This window comes from Drosophila rhopaloa, unplaced genomic scaffold (genome assembly GCF_018152115.1).
Source record: "Drosophila rhopaloa isolate 14029-0021.01 unplaced genomic scaffold, ASM1815211v1 contig_47, whole genome shotgun sequence".
In the NCBI taxonomy this organism is placed as follows: domain Eukaryota; kingdom Metazoa; phylum Arthropoda; class Insecta; order Diptera; family Drosophilidae; genus Drosophila; species Drosophila rhopaloa.
In genome coordinates, this window is record NW_025335142.1 from 3,701,733 (window position 1) to 3,713,418 (window position 11,686).

Sequence of the window (11,686 nt, forward strand, 5' to 3'; positions counted from 1 at the left end):
TTGAATTAAACGTGATTTCCTTTAGACCCTGTTATTTCGAGGGTTTTCCAAAATATAAGCATAAAAAAAGAATTATTTTATAATTAATGTATAATGTATATTTTTTAGAAGTTTGTCTTACATTTTTGGATAAAAAAAACGGCTATATTTATTCCATAACGTGGTATTTTGTATCAAACATGATGCGGTCACACTGAATATAGCAGTTTACAGCAAACAAACAAAAGATATGTATGGAATTACTACAAAATTTTAAGTAATGTATTTAATGAATTTATACATTCAATTTTCTTATCATATTTATCATCTATTTTAGAGCAATAATGGAAATATGTCGAGCTTGTCTGGTAAAGGATAGAGCCTTGGTTAACATATTTGATGGTTCCCAAACATTGAATATTTCAATAGCGGATATGATATCTGAAAGTACGGGGTTTTCAGTTCAGAAAGGAGATTCACTTCCTGAAGTGATTTGCAATCCTTGCCTTCAGGATGTGCAAAATGCCTTTGAGATTAAGCAAACCTACGAGAGAAGCTACCAACTCTACTGCAAAGGGAAAGAAGAATATCTGGAGCAGGACTACAAAGCAAACCTTTTCCATGGCCAAATGAAGGAGGAAGACATTGATGAGGAGTTCCTAGACGAAGACGAAGAATTGTGCAAGTCTGCACAATTTAAAAAATTGAACTTTGGCGAAAAAGTCAATTGTTTGCTTAACCAATTGAGGGAAGCAGACACTCAGGTACATCTCCAGGAGAAAAAATTGGTCAAAACTTCCGATCGTAGAAGTCAGAGGTCTAATTATGTCGAGAAAACCATTAATTTGGATAACCAAGTTAAGAAGCAAACAATTGAGAATGATTTTCTCGACAAAGTATTGTATCATGTTAAGGAAGAAGCCAATGAGATGGAGTTCCTGGACGAAGAATCGAGCATAACTTCAGACTGTGAAAGCCAGCAATGGACTTGGTATCAGAAATACCACCAGTTTGATGTCCAAGATCTCAAAGAACTGCATATGAAAAGCGGAAAAGATAAAGCAGGTCTAGAGGAAAATAAGACATTTATCAACGACAATATTAAAGTAAGAAATGAGCCCATTTATAATGAATTATCGAACGAAGATTTTGCATTTGATGAATGCACGGGTCTGGTTAATATCAAGGAGTCTAAAAAATCTAAAAGATTAGCCCACAATCACCCTCTTAAATGTTCCCACTGCCCGAAAACCTATACCTATTTATCAAAACTTAGGATACACCTTCAAACTCACACGAAGGAACGGCCCCATCACTGTTCTTATTGTCCAAAAACATTTGCATCTTTATATAATCTTAACCAACACCTTAGAATTCACAACGGCAGTCTTTTCAAGTGTCCGCAATGTCTTAAGTGCTATCCCCATAAGTCCACTCTAAAGAACCACATCCTCACTCATAATACTAAGGGAACGCGAAAGTACAAGTGCTCCCATTGCTCAAAACATTTTTCATTCTTAAACCTGCTTGAATTACACAGTTTATTGCATACCGACACCCGCAAGCATAGAAAAAAATGTCCTCATTGCCCAGAGGTCTTTAGTCAAAATTCAGTTCTTACAAAGCATTTCCTTACTCATAGGCAAGAAAGTCCACACCAATGTTCTTTTTGCCCGTTGTACTTCAAAAATGTTAAATATCTTAACGACCACATAAGAACTCATATCGGTAAACGGCCTTTTCAGCTGGTTCTGTCGAAAGACCGTCAAAGTTAAACTGTGTTTGTTTTTCGAATATTAATATTTATGTAAAATAAAAAAATTAGTGAAATACTTCATATCAACTGTGAATTGTTTGATTTTGCACTTTTTGTAGGAAGAAGGAAGGAAGCTTCAGGCGTCCAGGATAAAAAAAATAATATTGCTTTGTGGGGTTAACTCAGTAAAAATCAATGTAAGAAATATGTACATATTGTATGTAGATTAAAGTACAAATATTTTTAAAATTATAAAATTCATTGTATTAGACAAGGCAGTCGAGAATAAAAAGTCTTTATTATTTTGAGCCTAATCATCTTGCATAATTTGATACCTAAAGGTATCTTTTTAAGGGATCTCTAAAGAAATTCATTCATATTGATTATTTTAATTTTTTTAATTTTTCAAGATACAATGATCTCCAAAGAAAAAATTTTTTTTATATAATTTAAAAAAAATCACAATTAATTTAGTTTCAAAATATATAATAAATTTAATAACTCAGCAAGAAAAAAAAATTGTTATGGTATTGGTATATTTGCAAAAATAAAAATGGTATAACAACTATATTTACAAGAACCCGACGGTATATTTGATTGACGATTCCCCGGTCACATTGTTTCTCACTCAAAGAAGTTGTTGTTATAGCAGTCGGACCCTGGAGCCGGCAGAACAGTTTAATTCTTCAAAAAGATTGGTAGTTAATCTAAAAAAGTATAGCTGAATCGTATCAATTGATATTCCAGACATTCCTTTCGTGTGTTCTTAAGAATGCAAGTGTTTTTAGCTTTAGCCCTGCTCGCAGGCTTGGCTTTGTCGGGTGAGTTAAAAACATTAGGTTGCAAAAATTGTTAAGCCAAACAAAGAATAATCTTTTTGCATGTGTGTGTTTTAAACTGCAGCATTTAAACAACAAATAAGGTCAAACTATTAGCATTGTTAATTCTTTTAAAACTATTTGCATTGTTAAGTGGTTGAAAATTAATTGATACTTTATATTTTCCTAATTAAGTTAAAATAATTAATAATAATGGGAATACTTAATTTAACAAATTCGATTTTTAAATATGTACATATGTATGTACATAGTTCAAATTCACAGCTTCAGTGTCTTGATTTCAACCATTTTTCCAAAAAAGGATTGTTAATTTAAAATTTTTAAGAAATATGTAGATAAAACAGAACAGTCGCAAGTACATACATATATTTAGTCAAATTAAGACATAAGAGAATTTGTATAAATACGTACATACATGTCTAAGACGGTGGCGTGAGCTTAAACCGCAATGGCGACCCTTTACCGTTCGTATTTTTTTTTAATTCCCGCTTATTTTTACCCATCTTTATTTCTCCCCACTTTCGCCGAAAAAATAGTGGATGCCACGAAACCACCACGATGGGATGCAAATTATATAGTCAAGGGCACACTTTTTATTCCGTATGCCGAGATTGCGGAGCCATTCTACGCCTGGTATGACAAGAACACGAAGCGATCCCGTATCGACTACTACGGCGGAATGGTGAAGACGTACCAGCTGGCCGGCGAGGGCCAGTTCGGAACCCTGCTAAAACTGGCACCGATCACCACCCACTCGGAGACCAACAAATTGACTTGTCTGCAGGTGAATGGCACCGCCGATCAGGCAGTCGAGATCCAGAGTATCCTGCCCGATGCGAAACCCTTTAGCCTGGTGGGCACCGAAACCTTTTTGGGTTATACCTGCGACAAGTTCCGGTTGGAGTCAAACATTGGCCAGAAGAAGAACGTCTATACGTTGTGGGTGCGGTACAAGAAGTCACCCCATTATCCCTCTAGTCGGATGCCCATTCCCGTGCGATACGAGATGAGGGGCTATAACACCCTGCTGGGATCCCACTACGATCATTACTACTTGGACTACGACAGCTACGAGCACGATGATATACCCAACGAAGTGTTTGAGATCGACGACAGCTTGCAGTGCGTGGGATTTCCTGGACCCGGCACCGGTCACTATGCCACCTTTAATCCTATGCAGGAGTTTATAACTGGGACCGATGAGCATGTGGACAAGGCCTTCCACCACTTCAAGCACAAGCACGGCGTCTCCTATCGCACCGACTCTGAGCACGAGCATCGGAAGAACATCTTCCGACAGAACCTGCGCTACATTCACTCAAAGAACCGAGCCAAGCTTACCTATACTTTGGCTGTTAATCACCTGGCCGATAAGACCGAGGAGGAACTCAAGGCGCGTCGCGGATACAAATCGTCGGGAGTGTACAACACCGGCAAGCCGTTCCCCTATAATGTTGCCAAGTACCAGGACGAAATTCCCGACCAGTACGATTGGAGGCTATACGGTGCCGTTACTCCCGTTAAAGGTGGGTGCAAACTTTATAATTCCCTACTTATTCAAGCCACCTATTTCTTTTTATTAATCATTATTTATTATCAGCTATTCTGTGCAAAAACAAAGGCAGAATTAGAATTAGGTTTTCCCATGAATCATTAACTTTTAGAAGCATTTAGCACAATACATTTCACATTGATATATTTTTTTTTACTTAAACTTTCATTAGATCAATCTGTCTGCGGATCCTGCTGGTCGTTTGGTACCATTGGTCACCTGGAGGGAGCCTTCTTCCTGAAGAACGGCAACAATCTTGTCCGGCTATCGCAACAAGCTCTGATAGACTGCTCCTGGGCCTACGGCAACAATGGCTGCGATGGTGGCGAGGACTTCCGCGTGTACCAGTGGATGCTGGAGTCCGGTGGAGTGCCCACAGAGGAGGAGTACGGTCCTTACTTGGGACAGGATGGCTACTGCCACATTAACAACGTAACCTTGGTGGCGCCAATCAAGGGATTCGTAAATGTGACTTCCAACGACCCGAATGCCTTCAAGCTGGCGCTGCTCAAGCATGGACCTTTATCGGTGGCAATTGACGCCTCACCAAGGACTTTCAGCTTCTACTCCCACGGCGTTTACTATGAACCCTCGTGCAAGAACGATGTGGATGGACTGGATCACGCGGTCCTGGCAGTGGGCTATGGCAGCATTAACGGAGAGGACTACTGGTTGGTCAAGAACTCCTGGTCCACGTACTGGGGTAACGATGGCTATATCCTGATGTCGGCACGAAAGAACAATTGCGGTGTGATGACCATGCCCACCTATGTGGAGATGTAGATAAACCCTGCACTCTAATCTTTCTATTTTATGTAATCTTTTATTTTCCCGCCCCGAGGGCGCTAAATATACAATAAATTTTATGAACTCTTCTGTAATCAATGTCTTTTGAGTATTATCTTTACTTCGGTTGGTCAGAGAAGGAGCTGACTATAGCTTTGTGGTCTTGCCCCACTATCTTAGTATTTCATGATGTTGCTTAAGTATGTATGTATATATATGTACATATATTCTATGGGGCGATAAGCTTAGAAGGCAATGACCACTGCCCAGTTGAACTTTGTTGATCAAGATTTATGGGTTGGTGTCCCTGCCATTTCTTGCAGAAATCGAAATTAAGTAGAAACCTTTCTTAACTTTCTTTCTTTCTTAATATGTAAAACCATTATATGCAATCATTAATTTGACACGCATCTTTTTCTTAAAAACTTATTAAAATAAAGCTTAAATCAAAGTAAAAATTAATGAAAGAAATTTGTTTAGTGAAAGAATAAATGTAAATAATTAAGCCAGCGTTTAAGATCTCTTGGAAATAAGTCTTTAAAATCATATGCACTCGCGGCACATCTTCATCAGATCCTCCATGACCATGTATATTCGATCAGAATTTAATTCTATTTTGAAAGGAATTCACTGCCCCGATCGGTGTGACCGTCATTAAAATATAATCCGACGTCTTACTAATTAGTAGACGTCGGATATATTTAAAATCATAGTTCAAAGACTTATTTCCAATTAGGAATCCTAATTAGGCATCAAAACTCTTCGTTTGAAATATAATTTTTACTTCACCTTACAACACTTTTCAGGTATTTTTTAGCCAAAATTTAACGGGTGCCAATAAAAACCATTTTAAGCTTTAAACGTTTTTATCTTCAAATTATCGGTTTAGTTTCTTACATTATTTTAAAAGATTTTAAAAACCTTGTCTTTACATGTATATTTTATTTGTATTCTTAAACAATTTAGTTAATTAATAAATATTATTTTAAGGTAGTTTTGAACTTGAAAAATAAATTTCTTTGTTTGGTTTTATAACACACTATAAATTCTAGTACTTTTTTATTACAGTGTGGGTATGAGTACCGTCTACAAAAATAACATCACATCATTATCCTCTTTGGGTGCAGAATGCTTTCCTGGCATGGCGCCAACTTATATTTTTCTCTTGACGAATGACGGTCACACCGATCGGGGCAGTGAATTCCTTTCAAAATAGAATTAAATTCTGATCGAATATACATGGCCATGGAGGATCTGATGAAGATGTGCCGCGTGTGCATGGGCGAGGCGGAGGAACTGGTGGACATATACGACAACAAGAGCTTGGGGGACAGCTTGTCCGCCGAACTTAAGCAGGCCAAGGAACCGGAACCCACGCCCGCTGATCTGTTGAAACAGTGCTGCCCGTTTCCGATTTCTTCGGACGACGGTTTTCCCATGAAGGTCTGCGAACCATGCCTAAGGAAGATGCGGAGTGCTCAGCGATTCAGAAGGCGGTACGCAAGGAACATCGGTTACCTGGAACGCGTGAAGGAGGAGGAAAAAGACCGGGAGACGTTGGATATCCTAGAGGCCGAGGACTGGTGTCTGGTGGATCGCGTCAAGAGCGAACCCGAAGAGGAGGATGAGAACGAAGATTACCTGGAGCCAAAAAAGAAGAAACCCAAGTTGCAAGACGAAAAGCCGAGACCCTTTAAATGTCCTGATTGCCCCAAAAGTTTTACCGGCAAGGCCCAGTTAACCATGCACAGTCGCACCCATACAAAAGGATCCCAGAATAATGCCACTCGTCCCAAACGACGATCTCTTAAATAGAATTCCTCCGACTGTCGATCGCGAGACCATCTTATTTACCGCGTTTACTAATACATCTATGGAACAGAATCTAAACCAAAAGTATATCGAGAAGAAGAATACCAAGTATATTTGTTAATATCTAAGTCTAAGGACGACAAATAAAAGTCCATTCCAGGATAAATTTAAGTAGGTTACTAATAACTGTACTTCTTATGATTTGCTTTTCAAATAAATACGTTTTGTTTAACCAACTATTTTATTAGCCCATTAATTGATAGTTGTTATATTAAATATGTTATAAATAAACTATGTATACTATATGAACAAAATTAAAAAGCGACTGAAAGGGTAAAAAAAACAGCACTTCGATTCTACAGTATGCATGAAAACATTTTATTATTTCTTAGAATCCTACCTTAAATAGACAAAAACAAAATTTTGATTTAGTGCAAAATGTTTACACTATTTTTGGTTTTAAGGGCTGATGGAATTTGCAAAACTTAAAGTTTAAAAATTACTTGAAACAAAGTTTTTAAGAATTGGTAAAATATTAAATATTCGATTATGTAGGCACGTCACAAATGAAATGTATTTTTTCTTAATATTTCAAAAACAAAGAAATCATTAAAAACTATTTAAAAGCGTAGAGATTATTATTATGAAGGCTTAGTTATATTTGTAAGGAATATATTGGATTGTTAATCCAATTGTTTAGAAACCAAATCTCTCTGTTGACAACCGCGAATGAAAGTTTTTGATATGAATTTAAAGAAACATTTAAATGCTACATTTTTCAATTCTTTGGCTTTTGGGCAAAAACTTTATTCCGGTGTGTAGGATCATATGCTTCTGCAGGCCGCTCTTTTGCCTGTAACAACACCGGCAAATGTCGCATTTGTAAGGTCGTTCGCCGGTGTGAACCCGGAAGTGGACGTTGAGCTGGCCAATTTGCCGGAAGCTGGATCTGCACTCTGGATGTGGACACTTGAAGGGTCGCTCGCCGGTGTGAACCCTGTTGTGGGTCGCCAAGTTTCCCTTTTGGGTGAAGGATCGCGGACATAAGGAGCACTTAAAGGGCCGTTCCCCAGTGTGTATCCGCATGTGTACCTCAAGATGCTTTTTATGGGAGAAAGATTGGACGCAGTGTGGGCACTGAAAGGCTTTCCGAACCTTCTGCAACTTTCTTTTTTTCGAGGCTTGCCAGTTGTTATCGTCGTCTTTGTCAGGGTCACTTTCTGGATTCCAGGATTCGCTTTCCGAGTAGGATACCGTCCTTTTCCGGGTAGTAGTGGTTTTATTGACTATTTCCCTCACCGAAGAGTAGGTTTTCATGGGTTCATTGCTGTCTGGAGGAGTTGGTGGCAGATCGCATTTGAAACTGAATTTCTCCTGCGATGGTAGGGACTTATACTTAAGCTCCACGAGTTCCCCAAAAAATGATTCCAGGCCTTGGGGCTCGTATGCCTCCGGACTTGCTCCGTCCTCGATGCACGAGTTCATCTTCAGGCCAGCTTCAATGCCCTCCAGCTCCTGGATCATAGCACGCAGCTGGTCAAAGTAGTGACGACTCTTTCGGCATTGACGTCTTAGCCGAAAGGCGTTCCTGGTGGCCTTCGCGCACTCCACACAGATGAACTGCGGCATTCCGTCCGATCTGGCCACGCTGCATCCGCTGCACTCGGTTAGCATGGTCGCCAAATGCGGTTCCTGTTCCTGATCCCAGCTGGAGGCACAGGACTCGGCGAACAGGTCCACCAGACAGTCGGACTCGTCCCTGCAAACACGGCACATTTGCGAGATGTCCAGCATAACCGAAATTCAGTTGTTTCCAGGATGAATCGAAGGTAAACAATTGCAGTAAAAATTTCAGCTGGGGAATAAAATACCAAAAAATACCAAACCTAGCAAAACTGCATTATCTGGTGGTGTTTCACCATAATCTTTTCATCGGATCAGTTCTCATTTTATATTTTTATCAGATAAAGGATCTGGAATGCTACAAATTTTAAATTACAGGGACACAATTTTAAATGATAATATATTATTTCGATTTTTGTAAATTTGGCGCGTACATATTTCGAACATCGATAGTTCTTTAAATAGTAGAGTGGGCATACAATTTATTTTAACATTTTTAACTGTCAGAAAGTAAATTCACCCGTTTTATATAGTAGTCCGATTTTCTTGCTTAAAAGCAAAGAAATTATAATGTTATTATGTTTTCTTTTGGAGACCTTTCCGACATACATATATGTAAATCCAGTTGTTTAAAACAATGTGCTTTGAACAAAGTTCGTATAATGCTAAAATCGAACAGAATAAATATATTCTGCCTACAAACTTTTCTTCAACACCAAAAATTGATATGTGGGTGATAAAGTAGGCGTGACCAATTTTATAAATAACTCTTTAACTTTCAACTCTCTAGTTCATATACATACATATGTAGTTCCCGTGCTTGAAAAAATAACAAACGATTTATTTAAAACCAAATATCAATTTGGTTTGCTTTCCAAGATTTTATAAACTAGATACATTTCTATTTGATAGATTATACATTCATAAGCTAACAAAAACATACAACAGACATTTCTAGGAATGAACAATTTGACCTAATTTACTTGGTATTGTACATAGATGCGATTGCCGGATCCTCGGTCTCGTAGATGATAAGCACATCTCTGAACTTATCCAGAAGTTGCAGTAGCTGTGATCGGCGCAGGTTCTCGAAATACATTATCTCCTCCAGGTGGTGCTCGCTCTTGAAGTAGCCCATCTGGTAGAGCTTCACCAGCAGCGAGAGATCATCGACATTTGCGGAAGCGGGAATTCGACGGATGGCGGCACGATCCGCGTCGCTAAAGACCTGTAGCAACTCCTTTAACTTTTGCTCGTCCTCCATGGAATCGAGGCTGTCGCAGTTGTCAGTGCTCATCGATGCGGTGATGCTGAAGTTGGACTTGTGGCTAGAAGACGGCTGCACAGCGATGTTGTCGGAGGCCAGTGAAGAATGGTCCTCGGAGTTGTCGCGACGGCGTGCACCGACCGAGACCGCTGGCACGGGCAACGGTTGACTGGACATGCTCAACATGGACCCTTCATGCACTTCGTCCGCATCCTGTTCCTGATCTCCCTCTTCGTCGCTGACGATATCCCTTAGGTGATTACTGCAGGATGCCGAGTCCCCGAACTCATCCTCACTGGGCATAAATTGCACGTAGGTGTGGAGTTGGATTAGGAGATGGTGTTGCAGCATCCAAATGACCATCTGTGCGAGTATACCCTGACGTGCCGGCTGCTGCAGGGGTGTGGTTAAGTGCCCAATAGACGTTGGCAACGAGAAATCCGAGATCACCTCGAAAAGCGACATACCGGCAAAGCGAGCGGAAAACTTCTCCACTAAATGGGACTTTGTGTGCAGTGGCGCATCTGGCGCGATCACATAGACATTTGTTTCGCAGAGCGGATATATAATTGTGGCCTTGGCCCAGTAGACCAAATGCGAGACCAGCTTGTACACGTGTTCGATGCTCAAGTCCGCATTGGAGGCCATGCTCTGAAGGCTTATCAGCGGATTGTAGGCGTCGACGAGTTGCCACAGCATGCGTGCCCCTGTTGGCGGGACGCAGTCTAGCAATTCGGCAAAGTCCACGAGCAGCAGCATGCCATGATAGGGCTTCAAGGCACGAAGACAGCGATCTATGGTCTCCGGGTCCACCATGCTGCCCTTCTTGTGTAATTGGTGCGCCTTAGCTGGCAGACAAAAGCACAGCGTTAGGTTGTGATTCAGCGAGGTACTCAGAAGGCCGGTGGTGCACAGATCGTGAAATATGGAGCGCAGGGCTTGGGCCAAGCTACAGCGTTCTGCAACCAGCTCTAGGATGCGTTCCAGCGGCTGTTGCTGTTGCTCGTCGTGGGTGCGGGCCATGTGAGCCGTCTGCTCGGTAAGATAGCCACTGCGTTGCTCCTCGAACTTCAGTGCCAAACCCAAACGCTTGCTAAGTTCGTGGTAACATTTCACAATCGAGTAGCTGGCCTGGGCGTGGAGCGCAAACACAATGTTGATAAGCATCTGCTGCTTGGCCATTGCTCCGCTCCTTTGCTCCTTGTGAGGAATCAACGTAGGATGGCTTACAAAGCGCACATCGTTCAGTTTTAGCTCAAACTTCTGATTGCAGAGCTGAGGTTTCACGGCGAACAGGGCTGAAAGCACTTCGTCTGCGAATCCCTGCAATTGCCCTTGGCCTTTGGAACCCCCCAAGTGAGTGGGCGTCTGCAGCAGGTCGTCGACATTGGCCACTGCATATGGATTTCGCTTTCTGTGTGAGATTCGATGAATCTAATTTAGTTGAAAGTTCAAAAATCGAATACAAACTTGGACTTTCTCTGCTCGTCGCTGGCCTCCGTTTGGCCAAGTGTTTGATACGGATATCTATATAGAAGACGATCTCCCTTGCTGTCGAAGTAAACAAGAATTACGGCCAGAGGGTTCACATTCGTTTCCATTTTTCCCCTCACTTTTCAAAGGTGTCCTTTATTTTTGTATCTTTAAGTAAACAGTACAAATATTAATATTTCTATTATAAACATGGGTTCAGGTCAACAAAAAATGAAGTCAAGATGGACCTTTTGGTTCTGGTTTTCCAACAGCAAAATTACAGTAAATGTTAAACTATCACTCGTGTACCTCAAATTGGCTTGGACAATATCGTGCAAAATAATTAAATAAAATATTTTTTTTATTAATTAAGATTTTCCAGCAGTGTGGCTTCCTCAGTTTCCGCAAAATAAACCTCATGTGGCAAAAAAAATCGAAAACAAAAATTAACCGTTTGCAATAAAAAAAACTATTCAAATACATCGCACAAGCTATTTACAACAATTTTTTGTATAAAGCCAACATCTATAAAAATTTATTTAAAAAAAAATAAGAACGGGCTTTTAATATTAATCAATTTTTAAACACTAAAAGTAAAC

The 11,686-nt window shown here is 40.2% G+C and overlaps 5 protein-coding genes across 6 annotated transcripts; 3 read left to right on the forward strand and 2 right to left on the reverse strand.

Annotated features, from left to right (window-relative positions):
* The first annotated feature begins 187 nt into the window (after positions 1-187).
* On the forward strand, positions 188-1,829 carry LOC108040945 (zinc finger protein 132-like). The gene is made up of 2 exons (XM_017118653.2): positions 188-256; positions 317-1,829. Exons 1-2 carry the CDS (start codon positions 234-236, stop codon positions 1,752-1,754), a joined length of 1,461 nt encoding a protein of 486 aa, XP_016974142.1. The 5' UTR covers positions 188-233; the 3' UTR covers positions 1,755-1,829.
* Positions 1,830-2,363: 534 nt separating this feature from the next.
* Positions 2,364-5,007, forward strand: LOC108041168 (digestive cysteine proteinase 1). Its single transcript, XM_017118992.1, has 3 exons — positions 2,364-2,556; positions 3,111-4,100; positions 4,299-5,007. Exons 1-3 carry the CDS (start codon positions 2,508-2,510, stop codon positions 4,907-4,909), a joined length of 1,650 nt encoding a protein of 549 aa, XP_016974481.1. The 5' UTR covers positions 2,364-2,507; the 3' UTR covers positions 4,910-5,007.
* Positions 5,008-6,092: 1,085 nt separating this feature from the next.
* On the forward strand, positions 6,093-6,960 carry LOC108040970. The gene has a single exon (XM_017118707.1). It carries the CDS (start codon positions 6,152-6,154, stop codon positions 6,725-6,727), a length of 576 nt encoding a protein of 191 aa, XP_016974196.1. The 5' UTR covers positions 6,093-6,151; the 3' UTR covers positions 6,728-6,960.
* A 198-nt stretch (positions 6,961-7,158) lies between these two features.
* LOC108040965 (zinc finger and SCAN domain-containing protein 2) lies at positions 7,159-8,578 on the reverse strand. The gene has a single exon (XM_017118692.2). It carries the CDS (start codon positions 8,516-8,518, stop codon positions 7,487-7,489), a length of 1,032 nt encoding a protein of 343 aa, XP_016974181.1. The 5' UTR covers positions 8,519-8,578; the 3' UTR covers positions 7,159-7,486.
* A 575-nt stretch (positions 8,579-9,153) lies between these two features.
* LOC108041178 (GATOR complex protein NPRL3) lies at positions 9,154-11,517 on the reverse strand. 2 transcript variants are annotated; one of them, XM_017119014.2, is made up of 3 exons: positions 11,397-11,517; positions 11,085-11,255; positions 9,154-11,028 (listed from the first exon to the last, which is right to left on the reverse strand). In XM_017119014.2, exons 2-3 carry the CDS (start codon positions 11,213-11,215, stop codon positions 9,327-9,329), a joined length of 1,833 nt encoding a protein of 610 aa, XP_016974503.1. In that variant the 5' UTR covers positions 11,216-11,255; positions 11,397-11,517; the 3' UTR covers positions 9,154-9,326. The 2 variants fall into 2 exon arrangements, with proteins under 2 accessions (XP_016974503.1, XP_016974494.1); XM_017119005.2 differs by having other exon boundaries at positions 11,336-11,513.
* Positions 11,518-11,686: the final 169 nt, after the last annotated feature.

Excerpts from the sequence above, each read along its gene's own strand:
- LOC108040965 (XM_017118692.2), bottom strand. The coding sequence starts at position 8,518 with ATGCTGGACATCTCGCAAATGTGCCGTGTTTGCAGGGACGAGTCCGAC.
- LOC108040970 (XM_017118707.1), top strand. The coding sequence starts at position 6,152 with ATGGCCATGGAGGATCTGATGAAGATGTGCCGCGTGTGCATGGGCGAG.
- LOC108041178 (XM_017119014.2), bottom strand. The coding sequence starts at position 11,215 with ATGGAAACGAATGTGAACCCTCTGGCCGTAATTCTTGTTTACTTCGAC. Across the intron at positions 11,029-11,084 it reads GACGAGCAGAGAAAGTCCAA|AAAGCGAAATCCATATGCAG; the intron begins GTTTGTATTCGA and ends AATCTCACACAG.
- LOC108040945 (XM_017118653.2), top strand. The coding sequence starts at position 234 with ATGGAATTACTACAAAATTTTAA. Across the intron at positions 257-316 it reads GAATTACTACAAAATTTTAA|AGCAATAATGGAAATATGTC; the intron begins GTAATGTATTTA and ends CATCTATTTTAG.
- LOC108041168 (XM_017118992.1), top strand. The coding sequence starts at position 2,508 with ATGCAAGTGTTTTTAGCTTTAGCCCTGCTCGCAGGCTTGGCTTTGTCG. Across the intron at positions 2,557-3,110 it reads CGCAGGCTTGGCTTTGTCGG|TGGATGCCACGAAACCACCA; the intron begins GTGAGTTAAAAA and ends CCGAAAAAATAG. Across the intron at positions 4,101-4,298 it reads TGCCGTTACTCCCGTTAAAG|ATCAATCTGTCTGCGGATCC; the intron begins GTGGGTGCAAAC and ends AACTTTCATTAG.